Source organism: Dama dama, chromosome 10 (assembly GCF_033118175.1).
Source record: "Dama dama isolate Ldn47 chromosome 10, ASM3311817v1, whole genome shotgun sequence".
NCBI lineage: Eukaryota > Metazoa > Chordata > Mammalia > Artiodactyla > Cervidae > Dama > Dama dama.
In genome coordinates this window covers 25,739,975-25,766,827 of record NC_083690.1, presented here as the reverse complement: position 1 = coordinate 25,766,827, position 26,853 = coordinate 25,739,975, and the positions used below count along the sequence as shown (strand labels likewise).

Here is a 26,853-nt window from a genome sequence, read left to right as displayed (position 1 = left end):
TTGTGGGGCGCAGGCTTCTCATTGCAGTGGCTTTTCTTGTTGCAGAGCATGGGCTCTAGGCATGCAGGCTTCAGTACTTGTGACTTCCGGACTCCAGAGCCTGTGCTCAGTAGTCGTGGCACACAGACTTTGCTACTCCCCTGTACGTGGGGTCTTCCCGAATCAGACACGAACTCCTGTCTCCCGCATTGGCGGGGGGATTCTTTACCACTGAGCCACCAGGGAAGGTACCCACCCCTGTGCTAATCAACACATTTCTGGTGGGAATCACTTTACTCCTGAGTGAGAGTTGTCAGCAAGGAGGATTTTAACCACCCTAGCGGCTATTGTCGGGAGGAACCTTCATGCTCCACTTGCGCAGGGTGAGAGGGAGTCCTCTTGGAGGAACACCTCCAGTGCCTCCACTTCCTCTCCTGGACTCCTGCTTATGGATGGACTTCATTTTGGGACTGGGGAGACTGAAGAGAGACGTGTCTACTGGACCATGTTTCTCAGTGGGTGGGGCTAATGTGCATTTAAGCCAAATACAAATTCCTTCCTCCAGCCCTGGCTGACCTTATGTCTCACAACTGTTCCCGGCTCACTGCTGTAGCTGATCTTTCTATATGTGAACGTGCCAAACTCCCTGTGCCTTGCGGCCTTTGCGCTTTGATCTGTTCTCTGCCTAGAATACTCTTCCTCCAGACCATCCTGGTTCTCCTAGTCAAGGAGGGCTCAGTTCAAATGTCACCTCCCTAAAGACCTCTGTTAATCCCCTCCCCCCCATCTCAGACTCCTGTTTTCTTCATAGCACCTTTCAGGGTTTGTGGGGTTTTTTCCTTTTGTGTATTTATATTAATGTTGGTCCCTCAGTCGTGTCTTTCTGCGCCTCTGTCCATGGAATTCTCCAGGGCTACCCTGGTGGCTCAGGCAGTAAACAATATGCCAGCATAGCAGGAGATCTGGGTTTGATTCCTGTTGGGAAGATCCCCTGGAGAAGGGTATAGCAACCCACTCCAGTATTCTTGCCTGGGGAATCCCATGGACAGAGGAACCTGGCCAGCTACAGTCCATAGGGTTGCAGAGTCAGACACAACTGAGCGACTAACAGTTTTACTTTCCATGGAATTCTCCAGGCAAGAATACTGGAGTGGTAGCCATTCTCTTCTCCAGGGGGTCTTCCCGGCTATTTTTAAAATTTGGCTGCACTGGGTCTTAGTTGCTATATGTGGGATCTTCAATCTTTGTTGCAGCATGCAGAATCTTTAACTGTGGTATATGGCATCTAGTTCCCTGAGCAGGGATTGAACCTGCATTGGGAGCCCAGAGTCTTAAACACTGGACCACCAGGGAAGTCCCTCCTTTTGTCTTTTTAATATCTGTCTCTCCCGCTCAACTGTAAGATCCGGGAGGGAAGGGACTGTTTCCCCACACCCAGCACGGTGCCTAGCACATAGCAGGTTCTCAGTAAATACTGGTGGGATGTGTGGCTTTCCTGCTCTCTCTGCTTCTTCCTTCCCTGTGTTAAGATGGAGAAAGGGAGTGGGGAAGCCAGAACAGTGACCTCCCACCAGCTTCTCTGAACCTGGGAGGGTGGATTTAAATCCGAATAAGAGATTGGACCTCTCTGGTGGTCCAGCGGTTAAGCCTCCACACTTCCATTGCTGGGGGTGTGGGTTTGATCCCTGGTCAGGGAACTAAGATCACAGCATGTGCTCAAGGTAAGGAAAAATAGATGGGAAGTGTCTCTGTGTAGTTCTCCATTCCAGTTTCCCAAAGCCCAGAGGATTCTGTAATATGAGCCTCAGCTCACAAGTTGGGTCTCACAACATCCTGGGGAGAGAACGAGTCAGTCTCAATTCTGGTGGATTTACAACCCAACCAACTCTCCAGCACTCACCCGAGTGTTTTCTCTGTTGGATGCTTAGCTTTAAAATTTGATTTTCTAAGATGACTCACAGGCTAAGTGAATCAGAGCTGACATTCGAGTTAGTGCCATGCTGTTCATGAGATGGTACATCGTGGTGGTTGGGAACCCTGCAGTCAGACCTGGATTCAAATCCTAGTTCCCAGACTTTCCAGCTGTGTGACCCTGAGCTAAACCTCAGCCTCTCTGGGCCAGATGCCTTATCTGTAAAATTGGGATAACCTGCTCGCTAGAGCTGTGACATGGTCAGTGGATGGCACTTAGCATATTGCTTGGTCCTAAATACTTTTATTTTAAATTGTTACATTTTATTACAAAGCTCTCTTGAAGACAACAGGTGCAGAGGACTAGTTTGGGTTCTGTCGCTTGCTGCAGCTTGCTGCATGACCTTGGGCAAGTCTCTTTCCCCTTCTAGAGCCGTTTCTCCATCAGCAAACTATGTGGAGGGTGGTGATTCAGGCAGCTAAAGGGATAGATTTGGGTTCAGCACAAAGGAGAGAGTTCTCACAAATATCAGGCTACATGATAGGTAATGAGCTCCCCATCACCTCTATTGTGTATTACGGAGAATGCCAGAGCGGAAGGAACTTCAAACAGCCCCTCATTTTGCAAGCATGGCAGTCAGGGCGGCGCCTCAGAAATATAGAATGATTGCAGACAAAGGAGCTTAATTAAGATCCCCTGCCTGCACGTCTGAGGCCCACACCACACACCGACCACCCAGATGTCAAGCACAGATCACCTACAAAGGGCCTGGGCGATGGAGACCCTGCATGGGCTCAGCTTCAGTCGGCTACTGGCTGAGTGACCTTGGCAAAGTAGCAGCTGCCAGTACAGCCCTGCCTGCATCTCCTCCCTGTGACAGAGGCTGCTCCAACAGCCCCCTACTCTCAACCTGAGGACTTTTTCCTGCAGCAGCTGGAAGTGCTGGGGAGTTAATGCCCCTGGACGCAGCCCTCAACCAAGGACAGGTGGGAGTGTGCGGATAAACAGCCCAGCTCCCCACCTCTAGGCATGCACTGTGCCTGGCTTTCTGAAGCTCCCAGCGGCTGAAGCAGCTGTTGCCTGCTCTGGCACTCTGTGATAACACCTCTGTTGCTTCCTGCCCTTCCCTGCTCCCTTCCCCATTCTCCAAGCAGGGCTTCCTGGGATCACCTCCTATTTCAATGAACTTCACTTGAATCCCAGTCTCGGGGAAACCCAAGCAGAGACAGCAAGTTACTTAACCTCTTGGGCTGGTCTTAGTTCCTCTGAATGGGAAGATTCTGTGAGTTAATAGAGATAAAACACTTGCAAGGATGCCTGGCAGGATGTTTGTTTAATAAATGGTGGGGTTGGGGAGCAGGGGAGAGGGGAAGGAGATAAAGAACCTTTATTTATACAAAACTCTGTCTCTTCCCATTCCACCCTCCTCAGCAAACACAACACCGAGTGATGAAATAAATTTTGAGATGCACACAAACAAGCATTCCTCAACTTGAGGTGGGAGTTGATGATGTGCGGGTGATGTGCCTGGTATCAGCGTCTTGGTTGCCCCAGCTCGCTGGATCAGGGCGCCTGAGCCACCCCTTCTGAATCAGTGATGACAGCAACGGCATCCATGGGGGCACACATCTGCCCCAAGGTCGCAAGGCATGCTTCTTCTGGGGATCCAATGCTTAACAGGAATCCCAGACTTGCGTGGGAAGCTGGCCACAAGCTGTCACGTCTCAGGAATCACAATTTATCATGTCCTTGGTTAACTCTGCTTAATTAAACTCCCCTCTGCAGCTCAGACCTTGCCCCCAGCGTCAACTTCTGTTGAATGAATAGACATCTCTGGGCAGACCACCCTTCCTGGACCTCAATTTCCCAAGGCCTCCCATGTCAATTCCCCTGTTGGCTTGATGAGTTTCTAGGCTCAGCATCCAATCTAGAGAGATGATGGTAGCTACTCTAGAGTCTGGGCAAGAACTGGGTAACAGAGCAACAGAAGATGCCTTGAGTGTGACAGGGGTAGTCCGCTGGTGCAGCTGTGAACCAATGAAGTGGCCAACAGCTTGTGCACAAGCCAAGGTTCCCGGGGAATCTCCAGATGACTGCAGGTGCCTCTGTGGGCACAGCTGCCTGGAGCCCCCCACTCCCATGGTAGGTGGCGAGCCCAGGTCAGTGAGGGGAGCAAGGGGTGTCCGGTCCCTGTAGACCCAGCGTCTGACAACTTCATTCCAAAGTTCCCAGAGTCTTCTGAAACTCTGCCAGCCTGGCGGCCTTCCGGGGGAGGCATTTCGCAGGCCTGATTAAGGCCCCCTCTCCCCTGCAGGCTTTAGCAAGGAACAGGCACGCACCTAGGAAGCGTCCATGCATGTGGGCCCTGGGGAGAGCACAGCCGCCACTGCAGGAGTCTGGCCTGAGCTCTGGGCATGGCTGGGGGCATTGAACAGAGGGCACTTCCCCTCCTCTGAGACACCCAAGGGTGCTAGGGAGGCCGTAGAGAAGCTGGCCTCCAGTGGGTCCCCCTGGGCCAGGGAGTCCGGGGCCTTCAAAGGACTCAGCAGGGGTGAGGACCTGTCCCCACAGCAGCAGCCGCAGCAGGGGCTGGCCACAATTTGCACCTTGCCAGCTTCCTCCTGGCCATGGCACTGCTTCAGGTGGCCACACAGGTGGCAGGTGAGGGCTGAGTAGATGATGCCATTGCCCAGGTCGTCCCTGAGGGGGTCCGTGGCCAGCACCGGGGCGAAGAGAGATTTCCGTCCATCATCTCCCTTGACTGCTGGCTCCAACTCAGGCCAGTCTGAGTCCTGAGGACTGTGAGGGGGGTCCACGTCCAGTCCGAAGGTAAACAGGGGGATGGGAATGGGGGTAGAGGTCCCGGGGCAGCCAGAAGCGAGGCTCTGGAAGGGTTTGTAGCCCCCTTCCTCACCGCTGGGCTCAACCCCAGAGGTTGTGGGGCAGCTGTCACTGCTGGCAAGCAAGCTGGAGAAGGCCTTGTAGCCAGCCTCTTCAGAGGGCCCGAAGCTGGCCAGCCCGCTGTCCTGGGCACCGCCCTCCTTCACCGCCTGCACAAATTCCCGGTAGCCGCTGCTAGGGGCCAAGGTAGGGCCGGGGGCCACGCTGTGCTGGAGGACCCTCTGACGCAGGATCTGCTCCCAGGTTTCTGGTTCCGGCTGGGGGGCGGTGGGGATGTCAGGGTCCCCTTCCCCCAGGTGTTCGGCCAGCTGTGGGTCTGAGTCAAGCTCTCCAGGGCCCAAGGACTGGCTCAGGAAGGTGCTGAAGCTGCGGTAAGCGGGGTTGTCGGAGATGATGGCGGGCATCTCTGGGAGAGCCAGGCCGGCTGGGTTCTGGGTCGGAGTGGCCGGAGGACTTGATTCTGGGTTCAGAGGCTGTTCCTTGTCCTCAGACGATGCCTCCTGGGGCCCCACCCTTGGGAACTCGGCCCAGGGCTTCGGAGCACTCTCATTTTCTAAAGGGGGAAGGCAGGACTCCCCCACACCTTGTGGACTAAAGCCCCCAGTCTCATCTCTGAGAAGGTGCAGAAACATGCTCTCTGTCAGCCGGGCCACGATGTCCTCCCTGCCCTCCTGGAAGAGGCCCCTGCTGTTCTCAGGCGATGAGCAGAAGCTCCCTTTATCTTCCTCCACATCCTCTTCTTCCTTCTCCACTTGGGCCTCAAACAGCTCCACGCACCGCACCACGCTGATGCTCTCTGGCCGGAGGATCGTCTTGCTGACCTCCACGGGGCGCCAGGCTACTTTCCCAGGACCCTGGGAAGGCTCATTTCTAGCAGCCTTGGAGAAGTCTTCATCCCTGTCCATGCCATGCTCCAGTAAACAGGGCAGGAGCTTGGCAAGACAAGTCTTCCAGTGTCTACAAAAACAAAGTTTAATCGGAGTTCACTTTCTCCTCTTGAAAAACTCCTATTCACCCTTCAAAGCCCAGCTCAAAATCACCCTGAACTGATGGGGAGACGGGCTGGGACCTGGGACCCTTTGCTGCAGTGCTGCAATGCTTGCACTGGAACAAACCTCTCCTTGAGCAACAAAATATTAAGAAACTATATGGAAGTAAGAATAACTGCGTGCATGCTGCAGTTGGGGCAAACGATGGACAAAAGATACAAAAAGACCCCAAACCTCAACTGCCACTTTTGAAGAGCTGGGAGCAAAACGGTGTTGGGAACAAAAGCAGGGTACTGTGCATACCCCCGGCATACCCCATCACCAGAGAGTCAGGCAAAACACCTACACCACCTCTCCAGCCCAAGCCCTGGACACACCCCCGCCCTCACCCTATATAGTGAACCAATTCGCCTCTCCCTGGGTAGTGAGCAAGGGAACCTGTTACTTGTTCTCCACCCCCACTCCCCACTGCAGCAGGGGCTCCAGTAAAGCCTTGCCTGAATTTCTTGTCTGACCTCTAATCAACTCCCCAGGTGGCGATAGTGGTAAAGAACCCGCCTGCCAGAGCAGGAGACATCAGAGATGTGGGTTCGATCCCTGTGTCAGGAAGATCCCCTGGAGGAGAGCAAGGCAACCCACTCCAGTATTCTTGCCTGGAGAATCCCTTGGACAGGGGAGCCTGGTGGGCTCCAGTCCAGTCCCCAGGGTTGCAAAGAGTCAGACACAACTGAAGTGACTTAGCAACCATGCACGCACGCACATGCCTTGCTTGTTACCGCCATCAGCCTTGCTCAGGACAGACTGGGCATCCCAAAGGGGTTCACTGACCAGCCCCCACCACCAATGAACCTCAGGGGGCTCAGCTGGCAGTCGACCTACTCAGACCACCCCTCCCCCTGCCACCCCTCAAAACCCAGTGTCACAGGACAAGTGCTGAACACCCAGGAAGGAAAGGCAGACATCAAGGGGAGTGTGACTCCAATTTCAAGATGGGGCCTCCCACCCTAATTCCAGCCCCTTCCAAATCCACGTAGGCTATAATCTAAGTTCATATACGTACGGGCACTTGGCTGGTTCCTGGCCTCGAGACCGCTTCCGCCACAGTGGCATCTAAAACACGGAGACAGCCAATGACACAGAGCAGACAGGCCTTCCCACCCAGCCAGGCATCCAGCGATGCTCAGAACCTGTTTGCCTCAAGGAGACTTGACATCATCAAGATTTCCAAATTTGGGGATGATTTGTTATACAGCAAAAGCTAACTGATACATAAATGACACTACGTGCTGTAACATTCACTTCCTGTGAATTGTCTCAGTGAATTCCAACATCAGCCCTGTTATAACCACTACTATAACCCACAGGAAGACACTGAGGCTCAGACAAGTTAAGCAACTTGTCAAGTCTACCCTGCAGATAAGTGACAGTGAGGGTTCAAAGCCAGCACCACTGGACTCCAGAGCTTGCCTCAGGGTCCCTGGAGAATTGGGGACTCACAGACCTTCTGTTCTAAACAGACTTGTATCTCCCCCTACACCCCTTCCTAGAGAACCCTGATGGTGCTCAGGCAAATTCCATGTGGCCATCGCACTGGGGGAGCTGGCCCCACTCCTAGCTCAGGAGTGTCCATCTGGATGGCCTCAAGTATTCCCGCTCCTTACAGGTGAGTGGTTTATGAAAGAGGCTGTGATGTAATTCAGGTCGATGAGAATGGAGGGATTTGCTGGCGCTTCCTGGGGCAGTTTCCTGCTCTTAAGAGGAAGAAATGGAAAACTTGTTCCCTCTTCAACTCCTTGTGACCTCCTGTCCTACATGGTACAAGTACTTCCCGAGGAGACGATATGCAGAGGACCTCAGAGACCTCTGAACAACAACCACAAAAAAGCAAGAAATCCAATTCCAGAGGACCCCACCCCCCAAGTTGAAAGAACAACTCACGGAAGCCAAAGAAGGGGAGTGAAAGCCTCTAGCTGTTGACTCCACCTACCCTGAAATCTTCCTGACCTCCCACATGCAACCCCCAAAGTCAAGAGATATCCTTAACACCCCGTGTGTCTTGAATTGTATTTCCCGATACACATGACCCAAAGCATCCTCACCCGCCTCTTCTCCTACCTGAGAATCCTGAATGACAACAGCCACGAGGGGGCTATGGGCTGGGTTGGGGATTTGGTCCCACCATTCTTTCTTAATCCTAAAAAAGAAAGGACAAGTTGTTGCTCCCTGAATCACTAACAGGTTGATGTTCTTCCCATAAAAAAAAATGCATAGTCACCCAGACTTATTAGGGCTCAGAGATCACGCTGATAGATTTTTGGCTTCCTCACCCTCACCCCGTGAAACAGGTTCTACCACTAACCCCACTCTACAGATGAGGAGACTGAGGCCTGGGGAGGTGAAGTGACAGCCAAGGGGGCATCAGAGCTGGGTTCGGGTCCAGCACTTTGCTACCCAGAGTGCAGTTCCTGATGCGGCCACCTCCGCCCCAGAAGGAACAAGTCCCTGGGAATTAGGGGAGACCCCAGCGACAGAGGGACTTCCCAGGTGGCGCGAGTGGTGAAGAATCCGCCTGCCAATGTAGGAGCCACAGGAGACGTGGGTTCAATCCTTGGGTCGGGAAGATCCCCTAGGGGAACAAATGGCTACCCACTCCAGTATTCTTGCCGGGAGAACCCCACAGACAGAGGAGACCGGTGGGCTACAGATCACGGGGTCACAAAGAGTTGGACACGACTAAGCAGCTGAGCACAACACACATAAGATGCAGAGAGAGGATCCTGGGTTTCCCCTTCAACAGCCTTTACTCCGGAGCAGCGGAGGACGCAGTGCCATGGAGAAGGCTGGCGTGGCCGGAGAGGCCGAGGGATTCCTCCTCCCTTCCTGGGTCAGGGCTGGGCGGGAATCTTCTCAGATTGCTTCTGGATTAGCCTCCACCCACTCCACTCAGCCAGTGACCACCTATTTACTGAGCACCTACTAGGTGTCGCTCACTGTGCTAGGCTTCAGGGGACAAGACAGGCAGAAACACCTGCCCTCACAGAACTGACCTTCTAGACGACAGAGACAGACAGACAGATGCGGAAATGACTATATGACATCATTCATTCCTGACAAGAAGTGCCAGGAATAAAAATAAAGGCAATAAGGGACTAGAGAGGGATAAAGAGTGTGATCCAGGAAGGCCTCTCTGAGGAGGTGGCTTCCGAGAGGCGACTGAAGATGGAGGAGGTGCGGGTCTCAGCAATGCCTGGGGAAAGGGCTTTCCTGGCAGAGAGCACAGCGCGTGCAAAGGAGCCGGGGGAAGAACTTGCTTGGGTGGGGGGTTCAAAGAACAGCAAGGAGGTTGGAGAACTAGAACACAGAGAGTAGGGGTGGAGAGGACAGACGATGGGGAAACTGAGGCTCAGAGAAGGGGAAAGACCAGCCTGGAGGGCTCAGAGGTGTCAGCGACAGACGTGGAGAAGGGACCTTGCATTCCCTGCACACCTACTGTGTGCCTGGCAGACTGCGGATACTCACTCACCATCAGCCCTCCACCATCGCCCTTCCTTATGTGGTCAGCTTGGGCCCATTAGTCCCATTTCGGAGGTGGGAGGACTGAGGCTCTGAGACTCCGTATTCCTAGGGCCCATGCTCATTGGAGACAAGGCTCCTTGCACCCAGGGCTCCGGGACTCTCTTAGGACTCTTGGGACTGATGAAATAGGGACCCAAGGCTGAACAGAGGTTCGGAAACTTGGTCATACAGTTACCACATGCCAAGGCCAGGATCCGAACCCAGGTCTCCTGATTCTGCAGGGCAATCGTCTAGAATTCCTGTCTGTCACCACCTGGTATGATCCATCTCCCTTCTGCCAAAGGAAGGCCCCGTGCCCAGCTCCTGCCCACTGTCAGGCCATCACCCCTCAGAGGGACCCACCCTGGCACCCCTGGAACATCCCCCAGCTCATTGTGGCTTAATTCCTTCAGAGCAAGGGTCACTACGGAAAACAGCCGTGGTTCCTTGTTGGCCTGGCATCTTCTGCCTCCCCAAGGACACAGGGTCTCCCTGTCCGTTCAGTGCCTTGCACAGAGTAGCTGCTCAGGAAATATCTATCATTGAATGAAAGGGCTGCAAGCTGTCAGATGAGAGGGGAAATTCCGGCTCACTCCACACTCCAGGGTGCGGAAGCCCGGGACTCACTTGATGACGCTGATATAGCAGGACACGCACACCGCCAGGATGATGACGCAGGAGATGCCGACGCCCAGTTGGAGGCGCTGTTCCAAGGTCTCCCCATTGTCTGGAAGTGGAGGGAAGCCGTGAGCCTTCAGGGTGCCTCCCAGAGAAGGAGACTGAGGCCTCAGGACGCCCCAAGACCCTGCGTGAGCTGGCTGCCGCGTCAGCCCTTACTCCCTGCTCTGAGCCCTCGCCACTCTGGCCTCCCTGCTGTCCCCTACTCTTCCAAAGCTCAGGGCCACCTCAGGATCCTGGACTTGCCACTCTTTCCTGAAGCACTGAAGTCAAGAGCAGAGACTTGGAGTTGGATGCCCTCAGTTCAAAGCCTGACTCTGTCAGAGACTTGCTGGCAACCCAGGACAAGAGGCTCACCCACTCTGTGCCTCAGTTTCCCTATCTGTACAATGGGATTAATAACCACTTAACTCATTGTTGTGAGGGTTATACGAGTTAATATACACGTGAAGCAGGGCCTGCATGTCCATTCACAGAGCTGGCCCCCCTCTCCTAGTTCACTGACAGGTCAAGAAAGTTCTCCCCCACCCCTTCTCTAGTGTCGCCTTCTCCCAGCCCTTTTCCCTGCTTAATTTCCTTCTTGGACTTACTAGATCTAGATCTCATTTATATTTCTGTTTACTCATTTATTTTCTGTCTCCCCCTCGAAAATGTCAGTTCCACAAAAACAGGGATTCTTGTCTGTTTTGTTCACCACTGATCCCTCGGCATCTAGCGCTGGACCAGTGTCTAGTATGTAGTAGGAGCTCAAGAAATATTTGTGGCAAGAATGAATGAGTGTCCAGCACGTGGTAGCTGTCCCACACAATCTATTTCCCTTCCTTTCTCCAGGTCAAAGGGGAAAATCAATTTGATAAAACTTTCCCAAGCACTTACTATGTGCCTGGTGCTATGCTGGACAATGGACATAGACACGGAGCAGGCACCACCCATAGCGCTTACAGCCCAGAGCTGGGGACAGATGGTCAAGAGGCATCGATGGAACAGGATGAGTGATGCTGAGAGGGGTGTGTGGTGGGTTGGGGTGGGGTACCTGCCACTCACCATTATACCTAGCACTTTGAAGAGCTCTTCCTTCAGTGAGTGTTCCCAACAGCCCTTCCTTCTCCCCATTGTTCACATGATGCCTCGGGCAGTCTCTCCCACCCTACAGCTGTCTTCCTTTCTTCTTTGCCAGGCTGTGATGTGCCCACCCTGAGGTTTGGGCCAGTCATGGGCCCAAACTACTCCCCTTTCCAGGCATTTGAGCTCCCAGCCTCCCTTGCAGTTGGGAGGGGCCATGTGACAGTCCTGGCCGATGAGATGCAAGGGGAAGTCCACTGGGACTGGAAGGTTTTTGCTTCCTGATGAAAGGTGCACGGGATGTACTCCTTGTGGCAGCCTTCCATTTCCTTTGGGCCTGGGACATGACGGTGTTTGCAGTAGACAGCCTGGGGCCATGAGGTGACAGTACGTAAGGATAAAATGCTCCCATGCTAGGGATGGCAGAGGAAAAGACAAAACTCTGGAGTGACATCACTGAGCAGCAATATTCATTGTTTAAACCTCATTTTTTTTTTTTTTTTCTTTCTTTTTTTGGCCATGTAGTGCAGCTTGCGGGATCTTAGTTCCCTGACCAGGGATTGAACAAGGGCCCTCAGCAATGGAAGCAGAGAATCCTAAAGACTGGACGGCTGGGGAATTCCCCTGTAAGGCTTCATTTTATGTGAGATAATTCAGTATCTTTACTGAAGAAGTCGCCAAGTGTTGTTTAGGGGAACAGAGTACCAGATGAGGGACTACATTTCCCAGAACCCCTTGCAGCTATGTGTGGCCATGTGACCAGTTCCACCAATAGAACTTGAGAGGAAATGATGTGTGTCACTTCTTGCTGAGGCTTTTAAGAAGCAGCTGTGGTCTCCCCACTCTCATTCCCTTTCTGCTGGCTGGATTCAGAAGATGGCAGGGCCCTAGAGCAGGGATTCTTCACTTGGGGACTTCCAACACGGTTGCCATTAGAATTTAGGGGTCTGGGAGCTTTGACAGGAAAGAAATGATAGCTTTATTTTCACTAACTTCTTTTTTTATATATAATTTTATTTATTGATTTATTTATGGCTGTACTGGGTCTTCATTGCTGCACAGGCTTTTCTCTAGTTGCAGGGAGTGGGAGCTACTCTTGAGTTGCAGTACACGGGCTTCCCATTGCGGTGGCTTCTCTTGTTGTGGAGCGCAGGCTCTAGGGTACGCAGACTTCAGTAGTTGCGGCTCCTAGGCTCTAGAGCTCAGGCTCAGTAGCTGTGGCGGAGGGGCTTAACTGCTCCATGGCATGTGGGATCTTCCCAGATCAGGGACTGAGCCTGTGTCTCCTGCATTGGTAGGCAGATTCTTTACCACTGAACCACCAGGGAAACCTTCACTATCTTCTGAAACCTGGCGTTTCCTCCCATTAGGAATGGAGAGAGCAAGCTACAGTGATAACAGCATCAGTCACTCAGGCCCCAACAGAAATCACAGGTATTCTCTTATCACCCGATGGCAGGAGTACCATAAAATATCCTTTAATCTCATCTACTTTGAAATGACAGTATTGATGAGAACTACCACTAGGTCCTATTTTTAATGTGTTATTCAAGAAGCCTATATTCTTAGATAGCAACTATATTTTAAAATCTTTTTATAATCACATTTCAATACAATTAGGTTTCCACTGAAATCCTCTGTACTTTATTTCATACATTTAAAAATATCATTCTGGCTTGGGGTTGTCAAGGGGGAAAGGGGTGTGGGGGGTGGGATGAACTGAGAGATTGGGACTGGCCATATGCACACTACTTTAAGTAAAAGAGATAATCAACAAGGACCTACTATATAGCACAGGGAACTGTACTCAGTACTCATTAATAACCTATATGGGAAAGAAACCCTGAAAAAGAATAGATATATGAGTATGCAAAATTAATCACTTTGCTGTGTGCCTGAAACTAACACAATATTGTGAATCAACTATAAAAAATACTGAGATGAGGTCCACAGGCTTCGCTGGACTGTCCATGATACAGAAAGGCTAAGAATCTTTGTCCTAGAAAATGATGGAGCCACAGGGAGGAAAACCAGCTACGGATCAGCAAAGTTCATGTTGAACTGTTACCTGAGCAAGAAATACATTCCTATCGTTTGTTAAGCTGTGGAACTTGTGGGTTTGTTACTGTAACCTACCCCACACCCTGACTGGTATACCACATCAGTTGGAAATTCTGTTACTGCAGTTAGAGGCCTCTTATGATATGGAAACCAGATATTGAGCTGGGGTAAGTGGCCACAGAATGAAAGTGGAGAGCAGAGATGCTAACTGCTGAGAGTTCCCTGGTTGCCTAGTGGTTAGGGTTCCAGGCTTTCAATAGAGTGACCCGGGTTCAATCACTGGGCCCCCGTGGGGAAACTGAGATCCTGCAAGCCGTGAGGCAAGACCAAAAATAAATAAATAAATAAACCACCCCATACACACTCACAAAACCCCCCAAAAAACAGAGAGACAGAGAGAGATGCTAACTGTTCCGAACTCCTGGTAGGATACTCACAGTTAAGCCACTTGGTGCTGGGGCTCCACTCACTCCAGGTGCTGTTGTAGCTCTGAGCCCAGGCCTTCACCCGTGCGCTGTAGGAAGCTCCAGATTTCAGGGTGCTGGCCGTGACACGGAGGCTGTACCCCAAGTAGGTCACGTTATAGATTCTGAACTGGTGGAAGAAAGGGAGCTGTCAGTGCATCTGCCTGGGGGGAGGGCAGAACCAGCTCCCTCCCGGGCTGCTGTCCTTCGCTGACCCCACAGTGCTGAAGAGCCACCAGCCTGGGTATTTGGTTATTCCTCCAACTCTAGGCCTCTGCCAGCTTCACGACAGTGACCAGAGTCAAGCAAGATGGGTCACGGAACCGGCTCTTCCCCTACCCCTGCACCCCCTCATTGATTAGCCATTTGATGTTACTGAGGCCAGCTGATGAACCCTTCTGGGTTTTAGTTTCCTCATCTGTAAAATGAAGGTAAGAGTTCTTACTGACACTTTCTGGCTGTGTGACCTTGGATAAGTGACATAACCTCTCTGGGCCTTGATGTCTTCTGTAAAATGGCGATAATAAAAGTGTTGACCTCCCAGGGCTGCTGTGAGGATTAAGTGGGTTAATACAGGTCAGTACTTCAAACAAGGCCAGGCATGCAGGGAGCACAAGAGTGATCTTTCTGAGCACAGAGAGAGGCCAGCATGCCTCTCTCTCCTTCAAGGGCCACTCTAGAGCCTCCCCAGTCAAGCCCAGAATCAATGGCCCATCATCTCAGCCTCGCCCAACCAAGCCCCTCAATGGGAAGGAACTTCCAAGATCTGCTCTTAAGCGAAAAGGGCAGGATGAAGACTAGCACGTGTTGTCTGTTGGCTTTGATGTTAAAAACAGAAAGGGAGAAGGCTTAATGATGGTGGCAGACAGACTCTGAGATGGCCCCGTGAGCCTCACCGCATGTCACGTCCTTGGGGCATCCCCTCCCCGCTCCTTGCCTGGGGAGGGGGGTGGGGGGCACGTGACTTATTCTGAATCAACAGAATATGGCAAAGGTAATGATTATGTAGGGACCATACGGATGCAATTCCATTATGGAAGACTAACTCCAACCTGCCAGGAGACTCTGGCTTTGAAAAGGTCACCAGGGTAAGAACTGAGGGTGGCCTCCTGCTAAAGGCCAGGAAGAACCCGAGGTTCTCAGTTCAAAGCCTACGAGAAATTGAATGTTGCCGACATCACAGGAGCTCAGAAGGAATCCCGCAGCCAACTCATGTGTGTGCACCTTTGAGAGACCCTGGGAAGATGACCCAGCTAAGCCACGCCCAGGCTCCTGACCCCCAGAAACCCGGGGCAATAAATATGTGCTGTTCAAAGCAGTCGTGTTTGCAGTGGTATTATAATGTTTGCTTGCTCAGTTGTGTCCAACTCTCTGAGCTCCTATGGACTGTAGCCCGCCAGGCTCCTCTGTCCATGGGATTCTCCAGGCAAGAACACTGGAGTGGGTTGCCATGCCCTCCTCCAGGGGACCCTCCTGACCCAGGGATAGAACCTGCATCTCTTACATCTCTGGTGTTGGCAGGCAAGTTCTTTACCACAAGCGCCACATGGTCTGTTGTAAAGTGAGCTGAGGGGAGGTTGTACACAAAAAGGAAGCAAAGTCCTAACAGCGTGCTGGAGAAACTGGAGGGCAGCTGGAACTTTCCAGGGAAGCTGGGGATGGGGTGGAGGTGGCAGGAGGGGACCCAGGGCAGGCAGAGAAGAGCACTCTCATTGTCAGTGTCCCTTTCTTTCTAAATTGCAGTAAACAGGAAGCAGCAGCTGGAGCTGGTTCACAGAAGGAATCATACGCCCTAGAGAGGAGTAGGGAATTGAGAAATGTTTTACTAAGAAGTAAAAAAGAAATCGAGCTTCCAAGGAACTACTTGTGGTACATTTGTTTTCTTTAACAAAAGGGCCAGGTGTTAGGGAGACTGTTCTGAGTAAAGGATCCCAGGGGGAGGGGAAAATAGCACAGGCTCTGGAGTTCAAATCCTGGCTTCAAATGCCAGCTTGGCCATTTCCAATGCTGGGGCTCTGGGTGAGTCATACCACCTCTCCAAGCCTCGATGCCCTCGTCACTAAATGGAGAGACAAACACCTCTCCACCTTCAGGACTTTCCCAGCCATTGGTCACAATTCACATCATGCCTGGCACATAGCAGGCACTCAAGAAATGATCATGAACATGGCATTCATGGCCCTCGGTAGGCTTGAGGCCTCATTTTCTGCCTTTTCACGGTACACACTCCCACAGCCCCATAATCTTCAGATATGCCATGAATTTTCATACTGCCAAGCCTTCTACCTGGCCTATCCTCTAGCTAAAGAACTCCTACACATCCTTCAATGCCCAAGCCAAAACTCCATTACAGAATCTTTTCCAGAAATCATCCAGGATAAGGAGTAGCTCCATCTCCCAAATTTCACAGTGAGTTTCTAATATTTTTAGAATTGATCCCACCAGTCTGAGCCACAGCTGGTGTTTGCAGTATTGTAGCAAACACAGCTGGACGCTCACCCAGCATCTATACCATTGGGGTCAGGTACTCAAAGCTCAGGGTAGGTAGGCCTCTGTCTCCAGTTCCAGGGTTAATTCTCATTGGTCTAAACCAATCATGGCTATTTCATTCCCTAGCCTCTGATTGGTTAAAGAGGAGCATGTGACCATCTCTGGCCAATGACTAATGAGGGGAATTCTTGCTGGCCCAGTTCTGTCCTTGGGAAGAGAAAGATGGGGGAAGATGTCTCATTAACTTCTGCCCCACCAACAAAAGAAGCTGGAAATGGAATTCTGAGGCCTGGGGCAACCCGAGCACCTACATGACCACTACGCCACAGCCCAGGCACATTGACTGATTCTGTCTGCTGGTTGGAGTCTGGTGCCAGGTCCCAAACCCAGCTGCATTTCAGCCAGCCCAGTCTCTGTTCCCTGTTCCCAGAACTTCCTTTGGGGAGCCACCCCTCCCTCATTCTCGGCCCATCTGATCTGGGTGGGGTTGACCTGACCGGCTCCAGAGCAGGGAATATAATCCTCCCCTAGCCAGTGTGAACACTGTATCACCATCCCCCTCCTGCCTACAGCCTGTGACATGTTCAGAGATTGGCATGTGGTCCCAGGCAGGTAGCTGATCACTGGCCCCAGGACTTTTACTGGGACTATCTGGAGAGAAGAACTTTTCCCACTGTGGCTTTAAGGCCGGAGCTTCTATTGGGCAAATAGGCCTCTACGTGAGCGAAGAGCCTGCTTAAAAATGAGGCCAAGGGCCTCCCTGGTGGCACAGTGGTAAGGAATTTGTCTGCCAATGCAGGAGACATGGGTTCAATCCCTGATCTGGGAAGATCCCACGTGCTGCAGAGCAATTAAGCCCATGGGCAACAACTACTGAGCCTGTGCTCTGGAGCCTGGGAGCCACAACTACTAAAGCCTGAGAGTCCTAGAGCCTGTGTTTTGGAAACAAGAGAAGCCACCGCAATGAGAAGCCCGAGTGCTACAACTAGAGAATAGCCCCCGCTCCCCACAGTCTGAGAAAGGCTGGGCAGCAACCAAGACGCAGCACAGTCAAAAACAATAAATAAATGAAATTAAAAAAAAAAAAAATGAAGCCAGGGCTTCCCTGGTGGCTCAGTGGTAAAGAATTAGCCTGTCAGTGCAGAGGACATGGATCCAATCCCTGGTCTGGGAAGACCCCACATGCCTATGGAGCAACTAAACCTGGCCACCACAACTACTGAGCCTGTGCTCTAGACCCTGCGAGCCACAACTACAGAGCCCAGATGCTGCAACGACTGAAGCCTGCACGCCTGGAGCCTGTGCTCCGCAACAAGAGAAACTATTGCACTGAGAAACTCGCATACCGAAACTACAGAGTTGCCCCCACTTGCCGCAGCTAGAGAAGGCCCGCCTGCAGTGACAAAGACCCAGTGCAGCCATAAATGAATAAATTAAAAAAAAAAAAAATGAAGCCAACACAGAATAAGGCAGGACCTAACGATGGAGACTCCAGGATCCTGGATCCAACCATGATGAGCAAACACATGACCTTCCTTTGGACCCCATAGATGGTACCCCTTTCTCCCCTCCAGCCCATCCCCTGAGCTAAGCCTGCACTGGTCCAGGAATGGGAAGGGGATTTACTGACCAAACCGCCTCTTTCCTTGGCATCTGTGCCAACCCCCTCTTCCCGACTGCTCTGAGCCTCCCCTGTATGAGCCCGGCTACCCTTCCTGCTTCTGTCCCACATCCTGGCCCAGCGCCAAGGAGGGAAACCACACCTGAGAGATGTAAATCAACACCCACCCCCTCCCCGGCTGGGCCAGAAGGAGAGGGAGCAGCAACAGAGCTGATGTGGCAGCTCAGGACGTCTGGGGCCTCTCCGCGGCAGCCAAGGTCAGGCCGGCCTGGCTTCCGGGACACGCGGCGTGGTCCCCAGCAGACTCTCGATAGTTACAGACTAGGGTCCGCGAGGACGAGATGGATGGGACTCTGAGGCCCGAGGCTCTCAGGGGAAAAGGAGGACGAGGTTTATGACGTTGTGCCAGGCAGAGGCGCCTGTTTGTGTCACCCCCTTTGTGCTCTCCACAGCCCTGTGGGGTTGGGCACTCTTGTTAGTGCTAAGTTACAGATGGGGAAACTGAGGCAAGAGGAGGGTGAGCAAGAAACTCAAGATCATGCAGCAAGTGGCAGCGCAGGTATTGGAACTCGGCTCCACGGGGTGCCAGGGCCCCTGGCATTCAGATGTCGTCCCTCCAATGGGAATATCTGAGGCAAAAATGTGAGTGGCTGACAATGGCCTTCACCCCCACCTGCACCTAAAATAGAGTGGGGCTCAGCCATCCACTGTGTAGCCTTGAGATTATTTGATGGTTTCTTACAAATCAATTCTCCCTGTTTTAAAAACGTCAATGCATGCTGTGCGTTCTAAGTCACTTCAGTCTTGTCCAACTCTTTGCAACCCTGTGGACTGTAGCCCACCAGGCTCCTCTGTCCATGGCATTCTCCAGATAAGAATGTTGGAGTGGGTTGCTGTGCCCTCCACCAGGGGATATTCGCCACCGAGGAATTGAACGCACATCTCTTATGTCTCCTAAATTGGCAGTCTGATTCTTTATAACTAGCAGCACCTGGGAAGCCCCAGAATGTCAGTCAGTTCAGTTCAGTTCAGTCCTCAGTCGTATCTGACTCTTTGCGTCCCCATGGATTGCAGCATGCCAGGCCTCCCTGTCCATCACCAACTCCGGGAGCTTACTCAAACTCATGTCCACTGAGTTGGTGATGCCATCCAACCATCTCACCCTCTGTCATCCCCTTCTCTTCCCGCCTTCAATCTTTCCCAGCATCAGGGTCTTTTCAAATGAGTCAGCTCTTCCCATCAGGTGGCCAAAGTATTGGAGTTTCAGCTTCAACATCAGTCCTTCCAATGAATATTTAGGACTGATTTCCTTTAGGATGGACTGGTTGGATCTCCTTGCAGTCCAAGGGACTCTCAAGAGTCTTCTCCAACACCACAGTTCAAAAGCATCAATTCTTCAGCACTCAGCTTTCTTTATAGTCCAACTCTCACATCCATACATGACCACTGGAAAAACCATAGCTTTGACTAGACGGACCTTTGTTGGCAAAGTAATGTCTCTGCTTTTTCATATGCTATCTAGGTTGGTCATAGCTTTTCTTCTAAGGAGCAAGCGTCTTTTGGCTGCAGTCACCATTGGCAGTGATTTTGAAGTCCAAGAAAATAAAGTCTCTCACTATTTGCATTGTCTCCCCATCTATTTGCCATGAAGTGACGGGACTGGATGCCATGATCTTAGTTTTCAGGATGTTGAGTTTTAACTCAACATTTTCACTCTCCTCTTTCACTTTTATCAAAAGGCTCTTTAGTTTTTCTTTGCTTTCTGCCATAAGGGTGGAGTCATCTGCATATCTGAGGTTATTGACATTCCTGCCAGCGATCTTAATTCCATCTTGTGCTTTATCCAGCCTGGCATTTCACATGGTGTACTCTGCATATAAGTTAAATAAACAGGGTGACAATATACAGCCTTTATGTACTCCTTTCCTGATTTGGAACCAGTCTGTTGTTCCATGTCCAGTTCGAACTGTTGCTTCCTGACCTGCATACAGATTTCTCAGGAGGCAGGTCAGGTGGTCTGGTACTCCCATCTCTGGAAGAATTTTCCAGTTTGTTGTGATCCACATAGTCAAAAGCTTTGGTGTAGTCAATACAGCAGAAGTAGATGTATTTCTGGAACTCTCTTGCTTTTTCGATAATCCAACAGATGTTGGCCATTTGATCTCTGGTTCCAAATACATTCGTTTAAAAAGGAACATCACGAATAAAAAAAAATTAAATAAAACAGAACTCCTCTGCCACTGCTGTGACTGGGGGCAAGTATCAGATGCCATGAACATCTCATAAAGTAAATGCAATCAGAACCACGAAACAGCATTAAATTATGGCTGTACGTCTTTTCTGAGGGAAGGCTCTGAGCCTGCAGGCCCTTCTCTCTGTTACAAAGAAGCTCTGCTGACAGATTTCTAATTTATATTTATTCAAAACTTTAATAATAGTTCCATGTATTTTGGTATCTAGTATTACTGATAAAAGTCTAGAAAGTTTATTATTCATAGTGCTTTAAAACAAGTATTTGAATGAGACTTGAAACTTCTAATCTAATTCTGAGGATTTAAATACTATGTTGTTAAAGAAAAAAAGCAGGAAATTAACATGTGATACAGCATTATTAACTAAAATACAGATTCAGTTCAAATATCAAATAAATAAATAAATCTTCTTAAAAAAAAAAAGCTCAGCTGAGAAGTGATTCTTGACAGTCAGTTTCAGGAGGGAGTGACCATCTCTCCCTGAGATTCAGTCATTTAAGTGTGTTTAGAGGTATCGCCTAAAATCTCAAGTGCCCCACCCCTGGGAAACAGATGTGGTCCACAGCTCTTCCTCTATAGATGAGGAGCCATGTCTGAAAATAAACTCCCTGTCTGCACACTGGGAATCAGGGGCCTGGAGAGGTGGAGAGACTGGTCCCCAAACAGAGCCACGACCAGCCACGTCCAGATGGGGGTCGCTCTCCCATCTCACTCCCCAGAGTCTGAGTCTCCACCCACCCAAGTCCCAAGCAGTCACAGAGAAACCCCGCAGGGTGCCCACTCACATCTGTGGGGTCGTTTTCATTTGAGATGTTGACCAGGTAGGAGAGCTCGGAGTTCAGGAGGTTCTCAGAAGGGTACGGGTTGCTCCATGTCAGCAGCCACGTGTGGGAGATGTCGGCCTGAACCGTGAGGTTTCTGGGGGCCAGCGGTTTCACTGTGGAGAAGGAGTGGCTGGTGAGGGGCTGGGTGGGGCGATGGGAGGAGGTGGGCCTATGCAGGCACGTAGACAGTTTAGACTATCAGTCACCACCACCTCCGCAGCACATCAATGGGAAACCACACAGACTTAGTCATAACAGAGAATTACAACCATATACCCGATTCTCACGTTGCTAAAATCCTACTGAGCACTTATTGTTCTCCTTGTTTAGTTGTTAAGTCATGTCAGACTCTTTTTGCTACCCCATGGACTGTAGCCCACCAGGCTCCACTGTTCATGGGATTTCTCAGGCAAGAATACTGAAGTGGGTTGCCATTTCCTTCTCCAGAGTATCTTCCCTCCCCGGGGATCGAACTTGCATCTCCTGTACTGGCAGGTGGGTTCTTTACCACGGAGCCATCAGGGAGTCCACTGAGCACTTCAGGGCTTATTAACTACCTTTTCACAGTGAATGCAAAACGGATAAGCCAAGTAACCTGAACTCCGGCTTTTCCACTTTGATCCTTCTGGCCACATCTGTGTCCTGTATTATTTACTAAGCATTTTTCTTTATTTTGATTCATGTGTTTTAAAGCTTCATCTCTTTTAAAATGATCATACCCACGAGATCACAGGTACATAATGAGCATTAAAAGTCGCTCAGTCTTGTCCAGCTTGTTGCGACCCCAGGGACTATACAGTCCATGGAATTCTCCAGGCCAGAATACAGGAGTGGGTAGTCTTTCCCTTCTCCAGGGGAACTTCCCAACCCAGGGATCAAACCCAGGTCTCTCACATTGCAGGTGGATTCTTTACCAGCTGAGCTACAAGGGAAGCCCAAGAATACTAGAGTGGGTAGCCTATCCCTTCTCCAGTGGATCTTCCTGACCCAGAAATCGAACTGGGGTCTCCTGCATTGCAGGTGGATTCTTAACCAACTGAGCTATCAGAGAAGCCCCTAAAATCAATATGCATGTGTAAAAATTATTTTAATTGATAGGTTCATTCATAGGTCAATTTAAATCACCCCCACCCCATCCTGGGTATGAGAAATCCCTTTAGGAATTGCTGATGTAGTGGTGAAGACTGTGTGCTCTGTGAGAATACTACCTCTAACCACTTAGTAGCTGTGTGACCTTAGGCAGGTTACTTGCCTTCTCTGAACTATGTATTTTTTTCTTCTCAATTGCAAAATAGGGGTAATAACTGTCTTTGAGAAACCAAGGCTCAGAGAGGTAACATGGCTTGCCCAAGGTCACACAGGAATGAATGGTGTTTTAAACTCCTGTTACTACACTCCAGCACACTCTCCAGGGATTCCTGTGGGCACTCTGGGTATCAGGATAAGGGCAGCCTCCCACAGTCAACACTGTCTAAAGAAGCAGCAGCTGAATAGTTGACAGGGTGGAAGGATGGTTCCCAATTCAGTTTCTGACCTGCAGCAAGCATGCCTTAAACCAAACACACCTCATTCAACACGTTGATCTGGGCACTTAAATTTTGAAGGTTGAAATATCTGAACTGAACGGGGCCTGATGTACTCTTGAGCCAACTCCATTTCAAAGATGGGAGGACTGAGGCCCAGAAAGGGGCACGAACCCCATCGGGTTTGGGAAAAGGTAGGAGGCTGCTTGGATGGCCCCCTCCCTGGAATGAAGCCTGCCCAGTACACTGCGGGACGCCTGCAGCCCCGCCCCCGCCACACCCCACCCTACTCACCATGCTCACTGGGCTTGAAGGAGCTGTTCCACAGCAGCTGCTCCCCGCCCCACAGGTCCACCTGGTAGGTGTCTTCTCTGACCACGTTATCTATCAGCATATGGCATATGCACACCGTGTCCCCCGCACCTGCTTTGTTCTCGGGGATACATTTGTTGATTCTGCAAACACAGATGTTACATTAGGCTAGGCATGTGACCCACAGGCGTTCCAGGACACACCTCAAGGAACCACAGGCCCTTCCAGCTTCCTGGTCACCCTACCTCAAGGACCAGATCTGGGAACTTGGGACCAGAGCAGCTGGGGTGTGGTGGGGACAATGGCCTGGGACCACCTCCCTGCTGCCCACAGCTCCTCATCACATCCACCATGGACTTTTATCCACCCCTGTGCCCAGGCTTGGACCCTGAAAGCCAGTGAAAGGGAAGAACCCATGGCATGAAAGAACTTGTAACGACATATGTGTGTGTCCTAGAGCCTCTCCGGTCTCACAGGCTAGCCTGGGCACATACCCTGTGCCCCACAGCCTAATCCTAACGTGTCACTCAAAATAGCCAACCGCACATCTCATGGGCTAGGCCAGCGGCTGGCAAATGTTTTCTGTAATGGACCAGATACTAAATATTTGTGGCTTTGCGGGACATACCCTTTCTGTCCCAACTACACAATTCTGCTGATACAGCACAAAAAAGCCCCAGCCACAGACAATATACAAACAAATGGGCATGGATGTTGTCAATAAAACTTTATTTAAAAAAACATGGGAAAAAAAAAAAAAAACGGGTGGTGGGCCAGATGTGACCCATGGGGCAGTTTGCAGATCCCCGGTCTAGGCCAATGTGCATACAGAAGCACAGTCGGTAGCCCAAATTGGGTAGCCACGTTGGCTGTACTCAGTAGCCCACATAGGGTACGCTGTATATCCCATTGTGCTCCATAACTGTATGTCTTGTGTACTAGGTCATGTCCTGGGTACCACGTGCAACAGCAGGTAGCCCTGTGTACCATGGGATATCCCAGTGAACCACCTGGAAAAACATTCCAAGTTCCACGGTCCACCAATCATTGCAGTGAACTCTATCACTAACACTGCACCCCTAAACAATGGTCTAGCCCGGAAGTTCTCAAAGTGTGGTCTGGGGTTCCACTGGGTCTAACAGTTTTCATAGTAATACTCTGACATCAGCCATCATTTCCACTGTTTTTCTCTCAGAAGCTTAGGGTGGAATTTTCCACAGGCCACATGATCTGTGGCCATGTTGTTGCTCCGACAGCCTGTTGAATGGGAACTTGTTGGCTCTTGTAATTTAAATTTTCTGTTTTAATTTCTAACACAGAAAATATCAATAGATCTAAGTTACCCAGGCTACATCTATTGGAAGGACTGATGGTGAAGCTGAAGCTCCAGTACTTTGGCCACATGATACAAAGAACCAACTCAGTGGAAAAGACCCTGATGCTGGGAAAGACTGAGGGTGGAAAGAGAAGGGGGTGACAGAGGATGAGATGGTTGGATGGCATCACTGACTCAATGGACATGAGTCTGAGCAAACTCTGGGAGATAGTGAAGGACAGGGAAGCCTGACATGCTGCAGTCCATGGGGGTCGCAGAGTGTCGGACATGACCTAATGACTGAATAGCAACAACAGCTGATATCAGACTAAAGCTTTTGAGGTCCTCGCTAATTCTTAAGCATCCAAGATAATCCTGAGACAAAAATGTTTGATAACCTCTGGTCTAGTCCAGAATTCCACCACATCTACCTGCCAGGTGCCTTGGTGATACTGACCCTGGAGCACCTCAATGCACTCATTGCCTCTTACCCTGCACCGCAGGGCACCTCATCTCTGCGGTGCCCAGTCAAGCCCCCAAGAGCTGAATTTAGCACATGCACTCCAGGGCACCACCTAGGCCAGGTGAACTCCAAGGCAAACCCTCCCCAACTCCCAGCTCCAGCCCAGACTCACTCAGAGAAGTAAAAGTTCAGCTGGTAGGTCAGGCGGAGCTCGGCCTGGCAGTTGGTGGGTCTGGACATCTCCCACTCACAGGTGGAGAAGGTGATGTAGTCGGAGAAGCAGGTGGGATCCTGAAGGACCCTCATGCTCCCTGGGGAGACACAGGAGACCTCTGAGCAGCTGGAGCCCGACAACCCAGAGGGATGAGTCAGAAACCAGTCCACACGGGACCAAGGGGCCCATCACACGACAATGAAACCACTGTCCCAGGCACAGTCCCTACAGAGCGGGGGCCGGGACCGGGCTCTGGGAGTTTCCCAGCTGGCACTGGAGTGATGCCTGCAGCTGAAGAAATACCCTCTGGGACAGGGTCCATCAGTGGGGACAGACCAAACGCACTTTTATCGTATGCAAACTCAATGACCTGCCCGTGGCTGAATTAAAGAAAAAACATGTCAGTCTGGGGATTGCTACCCCACCACCACAGGCATCTGTCCCATGGTGTGGGTTGGGGGAGGCACTATTTTCCGCTGTCTTGCTCCCTGCCCCCCGATCTATTCCCCAGCCCTCTCTGTGCCCAGGAGGCTGACCCTCATGGCCTTGTCACCCAGACGCCTGGTCCTCTGGCTTGGGCCAATGCTGAAGGACCGGATGAAAGGCTTGGGGGACTTCTTCCAGCGAGTTTGTTGGCAGAGCTGGAATCTGAACCCAGCCAGATGAATGCTGGGTTTTGCCAAATCATCAGGGAGCTATCGCCCTGCTCTGGGCGGCCAGTAACTGGCCACCAGGTGCCTTCCGGCTCCCACGCTCAGTACCAGGTCCCTCCCAGCTCACATCAACTTGTGTTTGTTCGCTGGATAAAGGAGTTACCCCATTAAGGAGAATCTTGCTGTTGTTTAGTCGCTAAGTCATGACTCTCTTGCAACCCCACAGACTGTAGCCCACCAGGCTTCTCTGTCCTTGGGATTTCCCAGGCACAAATACTGGAGTGGGTTTGCCATTTCCTCCTCCAGGGGATCTTTCCAACCCAGGGATCAAACCTGTATCTCCTGCAGTGGCAAGCAGATTCTCTAACACTGAGCCACCAGGGAAGCCCAAGGAGAGTCTTAACTCACCTCATGTCTAAAACTAATTCCTGATTCCCCGCCGGCTCCAAATATCCTCTGCATCTCATCAATGACGACTGTGTCCCTCCCAGTCACTCAGGTTAGAAATGCTGGAGTCATTCCTGCTACCTCTGTCTCTCTCACCTCAACTCCAATCTGTCTTCAAATCTACCTCCCAGATGGATCCAAACGCCAATGCCACCCCCTCCGCTCTGCTGGTCCCGGCCCCACCTGTCTCACGGTGCCTCCTCCCTGCCTCCCAGCTTCCACCCTGCTTGGTCCCCTGCTTACCTAGTTATCTCCATCTCTTCCCTCCTCCTGCTCACTGACTCCCCTATGTCTGCCTCGTTTGGTCTCTCCAACACTCCAGGCAGGCTCTGGGCTCAGGGCCGCCACTGAGAACACTCCTAACCTGGGCGAGTGCCCGGCTTCCCATTTCCTTCAAATTTTTGCTCCACTGCGACTCCAGGCACTTTAGTATTATTATTATTATTTTTAATTTTTAAATTGAAGGACAATTGCTTTACAGAATTTTGTGGTTTTCTGTCATACATCAAAAAGAATCAGCCATGGGTATACCCATGTCCCCCCCTTCCTGAACCTCCCTTCCATCTTCAAAGCACAGTCCTTCCCCTCCAGCCAGCATTCCCAGTCCTCCCTCATCTGTCCTATTTTGTCTTTTGCCATCACCTTCTGAATGAATTTGAGTAAAACTCTGGGAGACAGTGGAGCCTGGCATGCTGCAGTCCCTCAGGTTACAAAGTCGGACACAACTTAGCGACTGAACAACAACAACAACATCACCTTCTAAGGTAGCCTTTCCCTTCTCCAGGGGATCTTGCCAACCCAGGGTTCGAACCTGGGTATTGCAGGTAGACTCTTAATACTGAAGTGGGTAGCCTATCCCTTCTCCACCAGATCTTCCTGACCCAGGAATCGAACTGGGGTCTCCTGCATTGCAGGTGGGTTAGTTACCAGCTAAGCTATCAGGGAAGCCCCTAAGGATCTTTAGAATCTCCTTAATATTAGAACCATTTGTCATCAGCTGTCCCCTCCCACTATCATGCAGTATCCTCAAATCTTTGTGTTGTTCTCTGATTATCCTGGGGGCCTGGTGCGGAAACAATCTAAAGGTTTGCTGAATGAAGGAAGGAACAGATGAATGACGGGGGGGGGGGGGGGGGGT

General features: G+C 51.1%; 1 protein-coding gene across 8 annotated transcripts in view; it reads right to left on the bottom strand.

The window, feature by feature from the left end:
- Positions 1–3,207: 3,207 nt before the first annotated feature.
- IL4R (interleukin 4 receptor) overlaps positions 3,208–26,853 on the bottom strand; it is a 73,601-nt gene continuing 49,955 nt past the window's right edge. For 4 of the 8 annotated variants that reach the window (XM_061153057.1, XM_061153059.1, XM_061153058.1 and 1 more), the window contains exons 3-10: positions 24,574–24,741; positions 22,606–22,766; positions 20,750–20,901; positions 13,575–13,731; positions 9,964–10,063; positions 7,897–7,975; positions 6,842–6,891; positions 3,208–5,749 (exon numbers count right to left, since the gene is read on the bottom strand). In XM_061153057.1, coding sequence (XP_061009040.1) covers positions 4,231–5,749; positions 6,842–6,891; positions 7,897–7,975; positions 9,964–10,063; positions 13,575–13,731; positions 20,750–20,901; positions 22,606–22,766; positions 24,574–24,741 — 2,386 coding nt within the window. In that variant the 3' untranslated portion in view covers positions 3,208–4,230. The remainder of the gene's footprint in view (positions 5,750–6,841; positions 6,892–7,896; positions 7,976–9,963; positions 10,064–13,574; positions 13,732–20,749; positions 20,902–22,605; positions 22,767–24,573; positions 24,742–26,853) is intronic. The other 4 variants (XM_061153060.1, XM_061153061.1, XM_061153063.1 and 1 more) reach the window with 1 other exon arrangement.